General features: G+C 41.0%; 1 protein-coding gene across 1 annotated transcript; it reads right to left on the minus strand.

Moving 5' to 3' along the window:
* Positions 1-1,706: 1,706 nt before the first annotated feature.
* Positions 1,707-3,735, minus strand: LOC145169061 (uncharacterized). The gene is made up of 3 exons (XM_079087646.1): positions 3,386-3,735; positions 2,867-2,939; positions 1,707-2,135 (listed from the first exon to the last, which is right to left on the minus strand). Exons 1-3 carry the CDS (start codon positions 3,633-3,635, stop codon positions 1,778-1,780), a joined length of 681 nt encoding a protein of 226 aa, XP_078943772.1. The 5' UTR covers positions 3,636-3,735; the 3' UTR covers positions 1,707-1,777.
* Positions 3,736-20,829: the final 17,094 nt, after the last annotated feature.

Here is a 20,829-nt window from a genome sequence, read left to right on the forward strand (position 1 = left end):
CTACTTATCTTTTTACCACTACTAGAAAATAGGCCTTTAATGGCACAAATTGCATATCATTAAAGGGTACAGATGACATGCAAATGCATGTCATTAAAGTTCTAATCATAAATGAAGATGAAAGGCATTTGTGTGTAATATATGTACGACACATATTGTGTGTCGTAAATTTTTGACTTTTTTTATAAGTTCTTGCCATACATTTTGTTTGTCATGATTTTTGATAGATGTTAAAAAACATATATTATTTCTAAATTTACTAATATTCGAATTAAATCACACATTTGATGTCTCATAATATAAAATAACGTATCATACAAAAAATACAATTCATTTTACAATATATAGTACGTCAAATAAAAATAATCATTTGAATATTAAATAAATGCAATACATTAACGTTTTCATAATATCATATCAATTCTCCTAAAAAACACCATTTCCAATTAAGACATATGTTTAGACTCATTTACCTAACTCAAGATGCAACAGTTGCAACATGAGGCCCAACCGATCCATTAAACATAAAACTTGGATATGAACGAATATAGTCCAAGTACCAAAACAAACCATTTCCTTCTTCCACTTCCCTAAACTCTCTTTTATTATAATTATCCACAACTTGCATCAATTCCTCTCTAGTATTATTTCATGATGTAATCACTTAAACAAATTTATATCCATCATAATCATAAATATAAAATTTGAGTAAAAGAACATGGTAACTTACTAGTAGTCCACCAGGAGCTACTTGTATTGACATAGATTCCTAAAACATAATCCTGTAATTCAAACAAAATTAACCTCTAACTCCCAAGATTCGATAAAATTTATGATTAGATTATGGGCATCCTTGTTGACCAAGTCAATATGAAACAAATGTTTTCATTTTAAAATTATTGCATATGTTTAAGCCAATATGAATATGGAATAGAGCTTCATTCACTACCCTGCAAGGACAATATCCTAAAAGGAAATGAACAAGTTTAAGAAATCAGAAGAATCTGGATTTTACACGGGCTAGTATGTATTTATGGATATGTCCAGAAGGAAATGTAGCTAAGCTTTGGTAAACAAAAAAAATCACATTTAGTAGAGTTATTTTTTGGTACAAGTTTGCTCTTGTTGGTATAAAACACATTTGTTAAGTAATATTTTGATTTGTTTGAACCTAAACAAATGATTGTTTGGTTTGGTTTTTTGTTTTAGTTTTAGGCTAAAACTTAACCACTTATCTAAGGGGATGTTTGATTTCACATACTTCGGTTTATATCATTTTATTTTATTTAATTTTTATTACATAATTGCACTTTTGTAACAAAAGTGTAATATAGTTATTTTTATCATTCAGCATAGTTAGTTAGATACAAAATCAAACAGTCAAGTTTCATTCAGAAGCAGACTTAGAACTTCTGACTCAGTCAGCTTCGTCTGAAGCTAACTCATTCTGTCAGATCCGACTCGGTAAGCAACTATCAAACAGCCCCAAAGTAACATTTCTTTGTTTTATGCTTCCTTGTAATTTGTCAAATGTTGGTGCTAGTTTTCTCTTGTTAATATTAATCATGGCGTTCCAAAAAATAAATATAGGAATATTTATTGCATAGTTAACGACAACTTAATTAGTTTTAACAACATATATGTTAATATTTTAACTACAAAATTTTATTACGTACAACTTGTAGACATTCACACAGATACACACACAAACACACACACACATATATATATATATATATATATATATATATCCATCCCCAATAACTAAAAAAAAAGTTCAAACTATTTTCCACAAGGCCAACCATACCCACCACTTCTCCCACCATCTCGCTACCAACAAATATCCACCATCTTCCCCACCACCACCATCCCTTTCAGGTTCCCATCTTTGGACCACCGATCCACCACTATCACTATCATCATTTGCAATAATCCCATCATAAACGTGTCGAGTCATGTCGCCAAGGGTACCATCTCTTTCCTGCCCTAGGTTTGGCCTTACCACCATACCATATTCCCTTCTACCATCACCATAGTCATAACTACCATTTCCATTGACATGATTGTCTTCATGGACATCAAATGGAACGAATCTAAAGTAATCCAATCTATTTGTGTCCCGCCCAAACTCTTGCCTTCAAAATAGTCACCAACATAATCACTTAGTCTTCATGATAAAATATAGGGAGACTTGAACGTACTAATGCCTCCTACCGAATGAATGTTTGTATGAAAAGGACAACATATGAACATTTTTGTATACTTGGATACCATGTCATCAAAAGTGACTCGCGAAATAAATTACGTCTAGGTTAGCTACTTTGCCTTTTAAAAAAATCTATCTTTTCCGTGATATTCAATTTAAACCTTAGTTAAAAAGTCCTTAGGTGTAAGAGGGTGTTTGGCAAAACTTATTTAAAAAAAACCTATGACTTTTTGACTTATAACTTATTTGGTGAAATAAAGAGTTTTTAATAAGTAAAGGGTAGGTTACTTATCATTTTGACTTATTAGAGGTTACCAACCGCTATAAATTGTTTTTTTATCCAAACATTTTTTGACTTATACCGATATCAAACCGGTAATAAGTCAAAAAGCTCATTTTTTAAGCTTTGCCAAATAATTCAGACAAAATTACCATGACACGCCAATGCCTTACTTTCCATGAAATTGTTACTAAAAGATGTAAAAATGGTATTAAATCTTTCATTTTGCAAATTAGCCATGTAGATCCACTTATACGGTTATACCTTAGACTCGGTAAATAAAAAATATAAAAGTAAAAAAAAACCTCTAAATTACCAAAAATTATCATTAAATTAAAAAAGTTCATATCAAATAATAATAAAGATCATAAAAAACTTACCATACAAGGTCCTCTTCAACCATGTCCTCATCTTGCTTCCTTTCATATTTCAACCTTTGACTTTCCCATCCATCTAATGACAAACATAAAATCAAATGTGTAGACTAAAGCCACAAAAAACATATATCAATATCAAAAACTTCTTTAGTTACATGATATGTCGAACGCATTTTAAAAGCTCATATCATCAACAAAACTCCTACTAACGCAGATGAAAGAAAAAACAAGCAATAAATAACAACGGTACCCATGATGATAATCACAGCAAAAATCGATGTATCGATGACGATCGTCAGAAAATCAGCACTGATAACAAAGTCATATGAAAGTCGACTATAATATCAACGAATAACCCCACAAATTTGCATTACAATAAACCCACTAATCAAATTTGAATTAAGCGCAATATAGCCAAATCGGATTAATATCAGGTGAAAATAATAGTAACAGAATTTTCAAAATCCCACTAAAATCTAAATAAATTATTGAAAAATGCAATATAAATAAGTAACAATTTACCATCACAATAACAATTATCTGATGACACTTTAGGAGAAGCGATCGAGAAAAATAGCAGCAGGGAGAGAAAGACAAGGGAGTTAGCCTTTAAACTCTGTTTCTGCACAATCAAGTTAGGACCAACGGGGTCGACTCTAGGCCTGCCATTGTTTGCCTCTTCAACCTCCTCGCCGGCGTTAATTGGTTCACCACCACCACAAACCTTAAGGGTTTTCTCACCTCTGGATTCTCCGTCTTTTTGCTCAGCCATGATGGGTTGGAAGATATCACCGATTTAGTTTATTACTTTCAGCTCTTCGTCTCTGCTATTTATTACTGCGGAAGAGCTGGGTGTTGTTATTGGCACTGTGAAAAGGGAGATTCATTTTATATTATTTGAAAACCACTATTGGTTAAGTCAAATAGAAAAACTATGTGTTGAACACCAAAACCATCAAATATTGTAAAAACCACTATTTTAACTAATGGTAGGGTTCAATATGATGCCAGCGTCAAACTTAATTAAAACATTGGATTCTAATCGCACACCAACAAACATACCTAAGGTCCTTTTTTACTTGCATTCTATTTTGACAATATGTCTTTCATGTCTCATCATTTCTTTGTATTTAGTTTTAATCTTTCTGTTGCTTTCTGTAACCGGAGATTATTGGTGATTGCTTACTATTTTTATCGATTCATCAGCTTTAACACACATCGGATGACAATGCCGTACACACAAATGGTCATGAAAACATTGTAAATGTGGATGCTCAAAATCAGGAGAATGTTAAAGACAAAGATGAGAGTTCTGATAAGAAAAGAAAATCGACATGTAATGTATGGTTAGAGTTTGAAAGAATAAAAAATAAAAATCGGAGTCACAGGGCCAAATGTAACCACTGTGCTTACTTTTTCTTTTCCAAGTAATCAGTGAGTGAATGGATCCGTTGGACTATGATTTTTTTGAAAGATGCATTTTGATGTTTACATTTTCTCATGCATGTTCGTAATAGTAGACATTTATTTTGTTTTGGAAATGTTATTTATTAAGCTACAATTGAAGTTTTTCGTGGAATAAATGTTGTCTGGTTTTAGCGATTCATGTTATATGTATTGTAATGCATAATTATAGTCTAATCTTAACATTGTAAATGGCGCGAGTAAAAGGGTTGAAAATCCGTTGATCCGATGGATAATGATATGAGTTTAATTATTTAAAACACTATGGTTGGCGGGTCAGGTTTGAATCAACATTTGAAAATTTCTTAATGGGTTTGGATGAAGGTAGATCCGCTCCAACCCCGCTCCATTGTCAGGTCTAGTTGTATCCATTATGTGTATCCTTATATTTGACTTTTTATGTGAGTTAAGATATATACTAGTAACCCTATTTTTATATATTAAATATTAATTTCATATAGAATTGTCATTTATAATTTATATTTATAACAATAGTAGTCCTTCAAAAAAAAATTATGGGAAACGACCTAAAAGGTAATATAGTTCTCTATTTGTACATGTTTAGTTTTGATTGTTTTTTTTTTTTTTTGTGTAATATAAGTCCTTGAACTTATTGTTTTTATACACATTGAATCATCATAACAGACTACTCCATATTAAATTTTTAGTTTGTATACATTTAATCTTTAATATTTTTTTTTTGCAAATAAGTCATTGTTGTTTTTGTACATATTCAATCATTATAAAAAAATTTGTGTACTTTAATAGTTACTAATATGGCTAATGTATTTTCTCCATCTTATGTAATGTAGTTGGTATTGCTATCGAATGAATTTTTTATTGGTATTAAATCTAATAGATATTGTACTATAATAGTTATTAATATCAAAAGTACAATGCTACTACCAAGACAAAGAAAAAGCAATGCATAATTCCACTGCCCAGATGAGTCACGTATGAAAACACATCGTTAATGATTGTTCCACGTAAGATGTTATATGAGCAAAAACCTGAAAAACTCATTATAAGTACTGAATGTGCACAAAACAACGAAAAAATATTTACAAAAAAAAATAATAATAAAGATTAAATGTGTACAATTTGAGAACATAACATGGAGTAATCGGTCATGTACGAAAACAATAAGTTCAAAGATTTATTTTACACACACAAAAAAAAACATTACTAAACGTATACAAAAAGAGAACCATATTATCATATAGGTCATTTTTCGTTAAAAAAATAATTAAAAAAAAATCAATAGACTGCAATTGTTTTAAATATAAACTAGAAAAGATTCTCCGCGTTGCGGGGTTAAAGTTTCTAAGGATATTTCCAATGATGAGGATTAGAAGGGTATTCACGTCTTTTTTGTATGTTGCATCATTTTGTTTAGTCACATATAAATCATCAAAATTAGTAGAAATAGCAATCTACATTATCTTTAACCACCAATAGCATTCTATTACATTTGTTTAGACATAGACGGAACATCCTTACAAATTATTAACTATAAACTACACTACACTATAGGTAAAAACTTATAAGCAAGCTGGTATGAGTAAAATGTAAGTATGTTACCATATTGCTAAAAAAGAGTATTCTGATCTATTCTTAATTTTTTCAGAATGAATGGATTTCCATATTTTCCATACAATGATGCAACATTCTTCTTGATATCATCTTTGATGTGCACCCATGGCTCAAGTTGTATAACCTAAGGAAAATAAAATTTGATTGTAAAATATAGGACAAACATCCCTGCAAACTTTGGTTGGATTGCCCGTAAAAAAGAACACATTTTATAATGGACATTTCAGTTGTCACAATGTCTAATTTGTCCATGTTAAGTAAAAAAATGATAAATTACCACCTAACCCATTAAGGTCACTAAGTGAAAAAAGAAAGAGCCTATGAATAAGAGACTAAAACTTTCAATCTTAACAACTAAACATACCGGTGAATCGACATCAATTGTTAAGGTAGCTTCCCTAATAAAATAACTCCAGTATATCCATTAACCATAACCTGAAATCTGCATTAAACTCCAAAAGTTAGTGGAAACTTTGATTTTCTAATAAATTCAATAAGTAATAATTTAAACACAAATTGAAATACCCTTTAAACTAATAAGAACAATAAAACTATCACCTATTTGTTGCTTTAGCAATACATAAAATAAGGAAACTGGTAGTCATTCGATCCGGTGCCCCGATATGCGTAACATGTAGTGGTAAAAAGTTGGTTTGGAAATGACCATTGGATCAGGTGTCCCCACATACAGAATGTAACATACCATGTCTCCATCTACAACCAATGTCCACATCAAAATCGACACGTAAGTACAATGAGGAAAACTCACCTCAAGTGATGTCAACTGATACAACACTCGATCCACGGCGAACACTACTCCTCACGCTAAACCAAAACCTGAAACAAACATAATCAATAATTAGGGTTTAACCCAAACCCATGGTCTAGTCCATTCCTCATCATGATGAGAGCAAAAGACCATTTTTCTCTTTATATACAAGCCCAACTAAACTAAGCCCAAAACCCTAATGGCCCAAGGCCCAAAATCGATCCATTGGGCTTCTGCTCAGAACGCCTAGCATTCCACCCTATGACGCATGGCGTCCGAGGGCGTTCGCATGCAAATACTTGGCGTTTGCTCGATGATTACCAATTTCCATACCAATGTCTTAATTTCTTAAGATCTCATGTCCAAACTTTAGATCCAATCATAATGGAACGTCTAAAGCCATAAAGTTGCAAACCTTATGGTCATGCATGGCTACAATGAGCCCAACACCAAGATCCTAACTTAAAATCAACTATAAGGCTCCAAAAATTTTGCATGGAAGACTATGAAGACCCAAGATTGCATTTTTATGATTCTAGACTCACTATTATGCTTGAAAGGACAGCCGAACCTCTGGAGCATTACAAACTCACAAAGATCAAGTCTTTGGGACCAAAAAGAACATAAACTAGCCCTAAATCAAGATCTAACAAATTAGACATCAAGATCTGAACTTTATACCTCAAATGATGTTCCAAGATGTCAAGAGTCCATATCCACAAGCTAGAGAGCAACTACAATACTCCAAAGATCTTCTTTCTCTTATCAAGAACACTAAATGATACCAAAAAAATGAGGCAAGGCTTCAAACTCTCATACACACTTAGGGTTTTTGAAATCAGGATGGAGGCTGGAGTGGTGAAGGGTTTTGAGGCCATAATGTTCTTTAAATAGGGTGTAAACCCTAAAAATTAGGGTGTGGTCTCTGCATGCAAACACCTGGCGTCCACCATAGAACGCCTGGCGTTTGAACGCCTAGCGTGCTATGCCAAATGCCTGGCATTTGGATCAAAGACCTCATCGTCGGGATGTTACAAAATAATATGTAATTATTTATAATCAAAGAGTGTGAAGCCATAGAACAATTGGTTTATTGTTTTGCTTCATTTGCATGTTACTTCCAAAATATTTATTTATTCGAAATACCACAATCATTCATACTTTTGGGAGTAGGAATTGATTTAAGACTGTCATGAATGGATTGTAGATTGTCCTTAGGGATTGGACATTGTATAGAGATTTTTTCAATATTCATGAGTACTTTAAAAATAGGGATTTAAGTATTGGTTAAACTCGCGCTTAGTGATTACTTCACGGATTCAATCACGCGTAATTCTAAGATGATAATATCTTATATTCTTTAAATAGAGATATATAAGTCATATTTTTCAAATCAGTTGTGCATTGGTTTACTCCAACGCATCTCATAACCGGGTGGTATAATTCAATGCTTGAATTGGTGAGTAAAATATATGATTATATAGTCAAAGTTTATTCGTTCATTTTGCCTTAACAGGAAAAGTGATATCTTTGGGCCCTTCGATGATTTGTTGCGGACATCTGAAGTGCTTGGTCGACCCTAGACTAAATTAATGTTTCCAATTAGTAGTCTGAATGCAGTCGTCGTAAATTGGGAAATCAAGAAATAGAATCTTGGACAGTGAGATTGATTCTAATCCATGTCTTATATCCATACAATATCTTTTAGAATGAAGGGATAATTGATCACTTATCTTAGGACCAACATCTAATCAGATTTTGGTAGTGTCTTTGGAAAACGCTCTTTAGTGGTTATTCGGAGTTGTACTTGCAATTACAGTTAACTACTTATCCAAGTGGGAGACTGTTGGATTTAAGTGTCTAAGGTCCTAACTAAATTGGTAAAATGTTGATGAATAAAAGTAAAGTCCTTTTTGGGTTGCCCTCATAACCAGGAAATGCCTTGGATTGATCAAAGGAGAGAGATAAATGATTTGTTAATTTATTATGTGATTAATAATTAATTAGAAATAGTTAATAATTAATACGAATTAATTAAAGATAGTCAGAATTGATTAATTATTAATCAGAAATAATCTGGAATTAATTCGAGATTAATTAGAATTAATTAAAGGTGTAAGGGGTGAATTATAATTGTTCAATAGTTGAACAAAAGAAGCAATTCTAGAACCCTCCATGGCATGGACGGTTTTGGATGAGTTTCTAGGGTTTCTGGAAGTGTCCTAGTAGTAGATAAGGAAAGGATTTGAATTATGATTAGATCTATTATTTAATTATTCAAATCTGGTTGTGTCTACAAGTTACCTAGACTATAAATAGGACCCTTGGGGCATCTAAGTTCGTGGCTTTCTCATACCTAAAGATACAGAACAAAATTCTCCTCCTCTCTCCCCTCTCTCATTCAATCTTAGGGTTTCTTGTGTTGTAGATGTGAAACATTAGAGGCACACATACTATTGGAGCTAGGTTTTCTAAGGAGACAACAAAGTTTGATTAATCAACTGAAGGTATGTGGTCATAACCATGAATTTTGACTCATAGGGTTTAATTTTATGTTTTTCATAAGTATGTTGCTATTAGATGTGAAAAAGACATAGATCCATTTTAGGTTGCATGTACCCTTAAATGTTAAGAGAATTTCCTTATGTATAATTGTTTTGTAACATAAAATCCCCAATTATATCATCAACTAATCCACTTTGGAAAACGGGTGTTACAAGTTTTTTGCAATCAAGAGCTATGATTTTGCCTATTTGATTAGAAAGCGTACAACAAAATATGTAAAAGTAACATTGTTCATGGTATCGTAAGCTATGGTCGAATTCTTTCTTTATCTCATCAAATTTCTTTAGTTTTTTTTTCTATTTCGGACTCCGGTATCCAAGATAAGTCAGGTTCGGAATGGGTAACTTGGAAGAGTATTGTAATTCTTTTATGGGTTAATGACCTAAATGGATAATGAACTTTGGTTTTGTCTACAGTTAGGTAACCATATTTTTTTCGTACGCATTTGACCAGTAAACTTTTTTGACATGTTCATAATATGGTAACCACTAACCACTATGTAATTACAAGTAATATTAACCTATTTTGAACAGGAGAAATAAGTTAATTGATAAACATGTACAAAAAAACTTGGTTACCTACATGTGGATAAAAATAAAAGTTTGTTACCTTCTAATTTCATCAACCCTGTATAAAATGACTAAATATGAAGTCAAACTAAGTTTTGCCAACTGATGACGTGCCTAGGGCAGCACGGCAGAAGCACGAGCCGGACACGCCAACCGGCCCCAGCCCAGCAGGCTCAGCGTCCGCTGGCGTCCCCGGGAGTGGAAGGCACAGGCGAAAGGCTCGCGCACGCCAACCGGGCCCAGCTGGCGCCCTCGGGAGCGGAACGCACAGGCGAAAGGCTCGCGCCCGCCTAAGAGACGCTCCCAGCTCCAAGACAAAAGAAACGGTCAGGAGACAAGCAGGAGGATCAGACCATTACCGTCATAGCCAATAAGAGCGCCTTAACGGTTAAAGGCGCATGACTCTCCAATCAGCGCCCCTGATCCTGTCTCCCCAAAAAGCGATCTTGTCTGGTACGGATCAGGCAAGGGAGCTAGGTATAAAAGGATACGCTCTCAGACCTACGAGGTAAGCTCTCCGAACACCCTGAGAGCACACACCCAAAGATCCTGAACACTCTCTAACTTGACCGTCGGAGCGTTCTTCCGGGAGCTCCTCCCGGAAAGCGGCTGACGACCTTCTTTCTTTGTGATCTTGCAGAGGCAATCGAGAATCCAAGTGAACAATACCGATCGAGCCAGGCCAAGGTCGCATCATTTGGCGCCATCCGTTTGTGAGATCAAGAACACAAACTAAAAGCACGAAAGTGACAAGTGAATGGCGTCCAACGGCAGTGAGGGACAACAGGCAAGTCCCATACGCCTCATGGCAGCGTTGGACAAAACGCCGCCGCCTACATCGGTCAGCAGGGTCGCTACAGGCGAAGGAAGCTCAACGATAACCACTGAAGGTGCCCCACAACCGCCAGTTCACCAGCCAAGAACAACTCCGGTGGGGCCATTTCCAACAACGTCCTTTCAGATGCCACCGTTCTTCGTGCCGCCATTGCAGCAAACACAACCGGTTCACTCAGCGATGATTCCACCAGGCCACGTCTTCAACATCCCACCGTCGTTTACAGCGACACCGCCGTACCAGGTGACAAGCGGGCAGAGTTCAATGCTTTCAGTACCACCGTTGGCACAAACCATGATAGCTCATCCGCCACCTGTCTATTCACTGGCCGGCACATGGGCCGGACCAACCATCACCGCTAACAATAACTTACAGCAGACAACAACGGTTAGCCCTATGAACCCTATATACTCTTTTCCCTCCAGTTACCCCCTCCAACTACCATTCCAGCCGTATCTCTTTTACGGACCAAGCCCTGGCTACCACACGCCGCCGCCATATGGCTTAAACACACAATACCAACCGCCGGGAGCATCCACCACCCCAGGCTACGAATGCCTTTCCCGTAGTGTGACGTCTCCGTTTGTCAAAGAGTTGTTGGACTACGAAATACCAAACACAGCCAAACTACCGACGCTCAAGACGTATAACGGCACCACTGACCCGGATAGCCACATCGACACATATGAATGGACCATGACGTCATTAAAGCTTGATGAAAGGTTTTGGTGCCGTATTTCCCAACTACACTCGACGGCAACGCCGGCACGTGGTTCAAGACGCTACAACCGGGCAGCATTTCCAATTTTGCCCAGCTTAAGTATCTTTTTCTTACCAACTTTATGTAATTACGCAAGTACAAGGGAGACTCTCATTCAATCATAGGCTGTAAGCAAAAAGAGGGTGAAACTGTACGGGAATACTTCACAAGGTTCATAAACGCCACGTTAGACGTACCGGGGCATGATGAGGGGCTCATAGCCGGTGCCTTCACATGGGGGCTTTTGTCAGGCCCTTTATCGCAAAAACTCATGGGAAAGAAGCCTATAACACGGGCCGAATTGAAGGAAAGGGTGGAGCGATATTTGAGACAGGAGGATGGCGAAGCAGCAAAACAGGCCTACTTGAATGCAATGACCACCAGACACCACAACCCGGGTCACACGGATTTCCGAGTGGGAAGTAGGCACTACGGCCAAATGAGGAGACCACAGGCACGATTCCGACCGTTTGCCAAGGATGAAAGGCGTGGCCGTCGCCCAGAGGTGTACACGGTGTCAGAGAAGCAGCAGCCAGCCAAATCGCCAAAGAACCGGTACTGCGATTACCACAAAAGTAAGACGCATGACACAGCTAACTGTTCGGTATTAAAAAAAGAAATGGAAGAGAAGCAGCTTAAAGGGGACCTGGTGGAAATAGCACGAAGCTTGCGTGCCAAGTTTGACGCTGAAAACGCTAAAAACATACCTCGCGAAGGAGTCCAGCCTAAGGAGATATTCATGATACGGAGTAAGAGAAGCAGGGGGAGCAACAAACGGAACAAGGGACCACCAGAACCCCGATGCGCACGCTCACATTCTCTGTTCAAGACCCTCGCCCGGAGGGATGGAGGGGCGACGACCCACTGGTAATCCAAGCCTCCATCAGGGATGTAATCATACACAGGGTCTACGTTGACACAGGAAGTTCGGCGGACATCATTTATGAGCACTGTTTCCGACTTCTCCCAGATCGCTGGAAAGACAGCCTACGGCCCACGACGGGGAGGCTGGTCGGGTTCACCGGCCATAGCCTATGGCCGTTAGGCACAATTCACCTTCCTTTGACCATAACCAGCCACGATAAGCAGCAAAAGAAAACCGCCCTGATTGACTTTGTGGTCATCCGACATGCGGCGGAGCACAATATTATTTTGGAGAGAACAGCTCTCTTAAAGCTAGAAGCGGTTCCATCAACCATGCATGGAGTTATGAAGTTCGATACTCCAACGGGGGCAGCCACGGTACTGGCCACTCCACCGAAAGAATTGCAATGCTTTGCAATTATGAAACCAGCAGAGATAACTAAAGAGGCCAAGAAGATGAGACATGACCCCGCAAAAGGAAAAGAGGTGATCAACGCGGAACACCCTGACCAGCCGGTCAGTATTGGATGTGATCTCCCGAGTCGCGTAAGAGGAGCGTTGGTGGACTTGCTCAAGCGGTATAAACACGTGTTTGCATGGACCCCCACGGACATGGTGGGGGTACAAAGGAAAGTCATTGAGCACAAACTTGTAATTAAACCAGGAGCAAAGGAGGTTAAGCAAAAGAAGAGGGTCCAGGGTGGGGACCATAATAGGGCAATTAACGCCGAAGTGGCCAAACTAGCAGAAACTGGAATAGTAAGCGAAGCAATATTCCCGACGTGGATCGCCAACCCAGTCATGGTCCGCAAGCAAGATGGGTCATGGCGAATGTGCATAGACTTTTCCGACTTAAACAAAGCATGCCCTAAGGACTGCTACCCCCTCCCAGAAATTGACCAGAAGGTAGAGTCATTGCAAGGGTTCAAGCTGAAGTGTTTTTTAGATGCATATAAAGGGTATCACCAGATCTTGATGAGCAAAGAGGACGAGGAAAAAACGGATTTTTACACGGACCATGGCACCTTCTGTTACACTAAGATGCCTTTCGGTCTAAAGAACGTCGGGGCTACATACCAGCGCCTAGTTGACTCGATCTTTGCCAAACAAATTGGGAGAAACATTGAAGTATATGTGGACGATATGGTGATCAAGAGCCCGCACGAAGACAAGATGTTGCAAGACATCGAGGAGACTTTCCAAACCCTAGAGAAGGTAAAAATGAAGCTAAACCCGGCTAAGTGCACGTTTGGGGTGGAAGAGGAGCAGTTCTTGGGGTACTATGTCACCAGGCAGGGCATCCAGCCCAGTCCGACCAAAGTGGACGAGCTTATTGAAACGCCAACCCCAGGCACCCTCAGGAACGCGCAGGGCCTGAACGGGAAGCTTATAGCCCTGAGTAGGTTCATCTCAAAATCCGCTGACAAGGCCATGCCGTTGTTCCACACGTTAAAAAGTTGCATCGAGAAGAGAAACTTCCAGTGGACGAACGAGGCAGAAGTAGCGCTCCAGAAAATCAAGGAGGCATTACACAAGTTGACCATGCTGGCCAGTCCCGTCCCGGGGGAGACGTTGCAAATGTATCTTTCGACCTCAAACGAAGCAATATCCTCAGTATTAACTGTAGAAAGGGAAGGAGAACAGAGGCCGGTGTATTTTGTAAGCAGGGCACTACAAGGGCCAGAACTCAACTACCCCACCCTGGAAAAGTTAGTCCTGGCACTCATCTACGCGGCACGGCGACTGAGGCGGTATTTTCAAGCACATCAGATCGAAGTACTAACAAACTGCCCCATCAAACAAATACTGCTTAAACCAGAGACGTCGGGCCGGCTAGCGAAATGGGCAATCGAATTAGGGGAACATGACATAAGTTACCACCCGAGAACAAGTATTAACGGACAAGCGTTGGCCGACTTCCTGCTAGAAATTCCAGACGAGGGGGGCCCTGCCAAGGAGAAGGTGTGGGCAGTTGAAGAAGCCCCGCTCGTCAACAGCTCGTGTACATTATATACGGACGGAGCATCCAGCAGGGAGGGCTCAGGGGCGGGGCTAATCCTGACTAGCCCAGAGGGGGAAGAAGTGACCTACGCCCTCCGTTTTGATTTTCACACATCAAACAATGAAGCGGAGTACGAGGCTCTGCTCGCAGGATTGCGACTAGCCAAGCAAATGGGTGCAAAGGCTGTAACAGCCCTGACGGACTCAAGGCTAGCAGCGAACCAGGTCAATGGAAGTTTCGAGGTGAGAGACCAGAGAATGGGAAAGTACGTGAAGATAGTGAAACAACTAATCGAGTCGTTTAAGCAGTTCATAATAAGGCAGATACCTAGAAGCGAGAACAAGAAGGCGGATGCCTTAAGCAAATTGGCATCCACGTGCTTCGAACACCTATCGAAGAAAGTCTTGGTAGAGGTGCTCCGAGAAAGAAGTATAGACGAACGGCAGGTGAATACCCTAACGACCACTGGACCAACGTGGATGACACCATTCAGGGAATACTTGCAAAGAGGGGTGCTCCCGGACGATCACGGCGAGGCCAGGAAGATACGTATAAAAGCGCCCTCATATGCATTAATAAATGGAGAGCTATACAGGAAAGGGTTCACAACGCCATGGCTGAAGTGTGTGGATCAAGCCAAAGGGAGAGAGATGCTACGGGAAGCACACGCAGGCCAGGTAGGCACACACGAGGGGGCACGGGGCCTAACAGGCAAAGTACTACGAATGGGTGTATACTGGCCCACAATACAGCAAGATGCGCTAGAAATAGCCAGGAGATGCAGGGAATGCCAGTCGTACGCCCCAGTCCAAACAAACCCCCCAGCACCACTGCATAACATATCTAGCCCATGGCCGTTCTATCAATGGGGTATAGATATAGTGGGCCCATTCCCGGAAGCACCAGGTAAGCTGAAATACATGGTGGTGGCCGTGGATTACTTCACAAAATGGATCGAAGCGAAGCCATTAGCGTGCATCTCAGGGAGACACATGATAAAGTTTGTATGGAAGAATATTATAACAAGGTTCGGGACGCCTAAAGTACTCATCAGTGACAACGGCCTGCAGTTCGCCGAGAACCCATTCAAGGAGTGGTGCGCCACTAAAGGGATAAAGCAACGGTTCACGTCAGTAGCGCACCTACAAGCGAACGGGCAGACGGAGGTGTCCAATCGAACTATTATGAATGGGATTAAGAAAAGGCTAGGCAGAGCAAAAGGGAACTGGCCGGAGGAAATACCAACAGTGCTATGGTCATACAGGACCACACCACGAACAACCACGCAAGAAACCCCGTTCAGCTTGACATACGGGACGGAAGTCATGCTCCCCATAGAATTAACAGTGGGTACGCTAAGGGTGGTTAGCACAGATGAAGAAAGCAATGCACATGACCTGAGTATAAACCTAGATATCCTAGAAGAAAAACGCGAAAAATCAGAGATGCGCCAGGCTGCATACAAGCATGCAACAGAAAGGTATTACAACCAACGGGTAAAGGAGAAAGCGTTCAAATTGGGCGAGTATGTTATAAGGAAAAACGAAGCAAGTCGAGCCCAACCCCAAGGCAAATTAGGCCCAGCGTGGGAAGGCCCTTACAAAGTCACGGAAACAAAATGGAATGGCGCGTATGCCTTAGAGACGATGGAAGGAAAGCAGATTCCAAGAACATGGAACGCCAGGAACTTGAAAAAGTTTTTCTTTTGAAAAGAGAAAAGTATAATCCTAGTCGATCGATACGCTGCTTAGTGCGGCACATCCCAAGTACTTAGTGTACACAAGTCCATGCTTAGTGACATGAGTTTCATACTTAGTGTATTTGTAGTCCATGGTTAATGTAATAGGATTATTCAAATGCTAATCTTTAATACTTATTGTATTAACTCTTAACGATTGAAAATGTGCATGTAGAGATCCATTCGTTGGGTACTAAGAGCACCCAGTACCGATACTTAGCGTATCGACAATGACATAGGCGAAGAAGAATGCCTAGCATATCAGAGCGCTATGTTCTTTTCAAAAAAAAAAAAAGAAGAAAAATATATATAAAAGAGAGTAAGCAACAAACAACTAGCGATTAGAGTTCGTGATTACACAGAGAATATTGTTCAAAAGTCCATACGTTATACAAACTAAAGACACCACATGGCCATCAAAAGAAACATACGAGACAGAAACTAAAACATGCAAAGAAGTTTTCACGCCCCAAGAGGGGTAGCACACGATGCCGGAGCATCTTCAACAACATCATCCTCGCCACAGGTGACTTCGTTTCCCACAACAACCACCTCACTTTCTCCAAGATCATCATCGCCACCCTCATTACCCTTCCCAGCATCGACCTCAGCCACCGACACAATACCCTGACCCATTGCACTTTCTGGAGTACCCTCTGAACCAACAAACGAGCACAACTCTCGGAGACCCCCAACACCCAATTCACCCAGACCCAACAAGGACGCATGATCCATACTGGCAAAAGATAACAAAGCGTCGTTCACAGTAACCACGGGACCAACAGAAGCGGCATCAACACCGACATCTCCAGCACCAGCACTAGCAGAGGTTTTCTGAACAGACTCAATCCCGGCCATAAAAGCAGCATGTCGGATGAGACTTATCGTGTTGGTAAAGTCCGGGTGCTCAATCAATTTATCAACAATTCGAACAACACCAACATGCACCAGCCAATCCAAGTCCTGACGGGAAGCATCCAAATCTGATTGCAATGACGAAATAAGCTTATCACGGTCAGCAGCATCGCGTTCAAGACTTTCCACCTGGATCATCAAACCTTCATTCACTTGAGTCAGGGAGTCGACCTTAGCTTCCAAGACAGCCCTAGTTTCGTCAAGGACGGTCTTCTAAGAAGATAGCAATTCATATTTTTGCTCAGACAGACAGAGATCCTCGCCAAGCTCGCCAAGGCAACGTTCCAGCCCCGTCACGCGTGACTCACAAGTAGCGTGGGCGGCCTCCATCTCGCCAAGAGCATGAACATGACGGGAACCCGCGACAAGGTAAAAATGGCCTGCGCAGCAGCATAAGCCATGTTATGAGCAAGCGCAGGATTACCCATAGCCTCCATATCGCCAACAGCAGCCGAAGGAAAAGCATGGCGGGAAAATTCCAAAGCATTATTTCGAACAGAGAGTCGGGAATTGTTGCGGAGATCCCAGGAAGGAACAAAAACAGGAGACTCAGTAGAGTCGTCTCCAGAAACACCACCTAAAGGAACTGAAACTGACCCAGGGCTGCTAGAACCTTTAACCGGGGAAAACTTTGGGGAAACCAAGGAAACACCTGGAACGGGAATGGAGGAGAGAGCAGGAACAACGGGCTGTTCAGCCGCCTCGTCGACCCCTTCGGACTGTTGCGTGTCGTCATCAGGGATCAGGACCACACCGGCCGGTGTGGAAGTCATAGAGCTCAGCAGACGAGAGAAGCTGCGCCGGGTATGAACCCTTTTGGTAGCGGTGGACGCGCCGGTAACCGGCTCACCCATGGCTAAGACAACTTTTATCTTCGCTTGCATTCGTCGGGCATCCGTGATAATCCCCTCTTTGTTGTCTTCGCTACCCTCCATGGAGGAGGAGTGAGCGCTACCCAGGGGCATGACAGCAGAGATTAGGCGGGCGTGTAAAGGATCTCCCTCCGACGCTGACGAGCTTGCAGGAGGGGAGGAGGGAGCAGCAGTTAAAGAAAACTGGTCCAGCCGGCGGGGTGGAGGAAGCCGGTCAACAATATCCACCTCACGGTACTCTAACTTGCCCCGATAATGCTTCCGTAACACCTCATCCATGGACAGGGAAGACTAAACACCTAGAGATATCAGAACAAGGAATATCAGTCACATAGTAGTAACAAGGGGGAGAAGGGAAAAAGAAGGGAACAGCACCTACCATCAACAACAAAGAAAAACACAGCCATCTTGCCACGACGCCTCCAAGAAGGGCTCATCCCTACACCAGAAAGCAGAGCTTCAGAATAATCCTCAGGGGATACTTGCACACACTTCAGATAATCAGCGACACTTTGGTTGTGAGGGAAGAGCTTGGGGATGGTATCGGCAAAAGCATTTGCACGGTACCGACCGCTTCCGACTAACCCCTAGTCTACCCATAGCCACTTGTCTTGCCAATTCTTAGGGGTCCGCCCGTCGGGAACCAAGGCGTGCCCCCCTCGCCGGACCGAAAAGGTGCACTTATCCCCAGTGACGCAGAATCGGAAGAAAAACTTGAAAACAAAGTAATCCGGAAGATACTCGTTGGCCCTGCAGATCATCTCAAATGCAACCACTTTGTTGACTGCATTAGGGGTCAGCATCTGAAGACTGCAACCGTCTTTCTGAAAGACCTCCTCTTGAAAATCAGTTAGAGGGAAACGGATGCCAGCGTCTAGGGTTTTCAAGTAAACCCCAATCTTGCCAGGGGGAGGTGATGAGATACTAGAACCAGGTGCAGGAAACTCTACACCTTCCAAAGAAGATAAGCCATATGTGACCTCCAGTTGACGATACTCAGTGGCGGAAGGGAGGATACCGGGAAGGTTTGCCATGAGAAAAGAAGAGAGAAAAAGACAGGCTAGAAAAGAGGAAGACGAAGAGGGAAGGAGGAAAAGATAAGGAGAAATCGTTCAAAGGCCCCTATAAAGAAGAGGAAGAGGCGGGATATTTAAATGCCTGACACGGTGACGTAATTGCCACACATCATGCGCAGTCACGTCGCCATTAAAGACGGAACGGCGGGTAAAGGAAAACCGACACGCGTAAGCTATCTAAGTCCAGAACGCTGTAGCTAGCGCTGCAACGCTACGGCTACAGGACTGGGGGACTTGATGACGTGCCTAGGGGAGCACGGCAAAAGCACGAGCCGGACACGCCAACCGGCTCCAGCCTAGCATGCTCAGCATCTGCTGGCGTCCCCGGGAGTGGAAGGCAGAGGCGAAAGGCTCGCACCCGCCTAAGAGATGCTCCCAGCTCCAAGACAAAATAAACGGTCAGGAGACAAGCAGGAGGATCAGACCATTACCGTCAGAGCCAATAAGATCACCCTAACGGTTAAAGGCGCATGACTCTCCAATCAACGCCCCTGATCCTGTCTCCCCAAAAAGCGATCTTTTCTGGTACGGATCAGGCAAGGGAGCTAGGTATAAAAGGATACGCTCTCAGACCTACGAGGTAAGCTCTCCGAACACCCTGAGAGCACACACCCAAAGATCCTGAACACTCTCTAACTTGACCGTCGGAGCGTTCTTCCGGGAGCTCCTCCCGAAAAGCGGCTGACGGCCGTCTTTCTTTGTGATCTTGCAGAGGCAATCGAGAATCCAAGTGAACAATACTGATCGAGCCAGGCCAAGGTCGCATCACCGACATGTTTATAATCTACTCTATAATAGATGGTAACCGTAACCGACATGGATATATCTCAGGTTTAATGTAACCATGTTGGTCTATCATATTATACATGTACACAATTAACAAAAAAAAGTGTGTGATTTCCACTTGTCCCCTTAGATACTTTCTTATAAATTATAACTATAATTTTCCCAACAAAACCCTCTCACACACACTTCGCTTGTCAAAATTACTAGTGTTGTAAAACTCGCTGAGTTGGCCGATTACTCGTCCGAGTACTCCCTACTCGACCCCTTACCGAGGCAAATTACAGAATTCGAGTACTCCTCGATCGGCCCCTTACTGAAGCGAACAGTGTTTTAAAACTGGGCCAACTCGGTGATTGATATGCATAATATACTTAATGATTTATTTGATGGGTTTTAGGTAAAACAAATAAACTCGAAAACAATAATAAACTCGAAAACAATTCCTAAGTTCACATGCAACCTACTTTGGATCTATGTTTTAACTATTGAACATACAACTTTGAATTGCAAAACAAGAACCTTAGAGGAGAGAGGCTATTTTCGAAAATAGTAAACTAGGGTTTAGGGTTTACATACCTTTCAATTGTTATAGCAAACAATTGATAATTCCCTTGATCTTGATCTTGATCTTCTTGGAAGCTTTAGCACCACAAGTGTAATGCCTCTAATGGAATCACACCCAAGAACTAGCAAGAAGGAAAGTAGAAGAAGAGAGAGGGGAGGGAGTATGCAATTTCGGCCACTAGGGTTTCTTCAAAGAAAGAGTACCCTAAAATGTGAGCCAGAAGGCTCCTTAAATAGTTGAGGGAACTAGGGTTTAGGGAAAACCCTAGTTATCCTTTGCTTAGGGCCTAAGCAAAACCCAAAGGCCTCACTTGGACCCCTTGGACGAATTCTCTAGGGTTTCCCCTAGGGTTTTTTCGTCCACCTCCTTCCAAGGGGGTTCTGGATACTTCCATTCAACTTTCGGTTAATTGCAAACTAGTCCCTGCACTTTATAATTAATTCTTTTAACCCCAAAATTAATTCTGATTAATTTCTGGTTAACTATTAATTAAACATAATGATTTCTAATTAATATATTAATCCATTAACATATTAATAAATCATTTATATATTAATTTATTAATCTTATAAATTAATATCTCTCCTTTCATA

Source organism: Lactuca virosa, chromosome 4 (assembly GCF_052849685.1).
Source record: "Lactuca virosa cultivar CGN04683 chromosome 4, Lactuca_virosa_CGN04683_v6, whole genome shotgun sequence".
Lineage (NCBI taxonomy): Eukaryota > Viridiplantae > Streptophyta > Magnoliopsida > Asterales > Asteraceae > Lactuca > Lactuca virosa.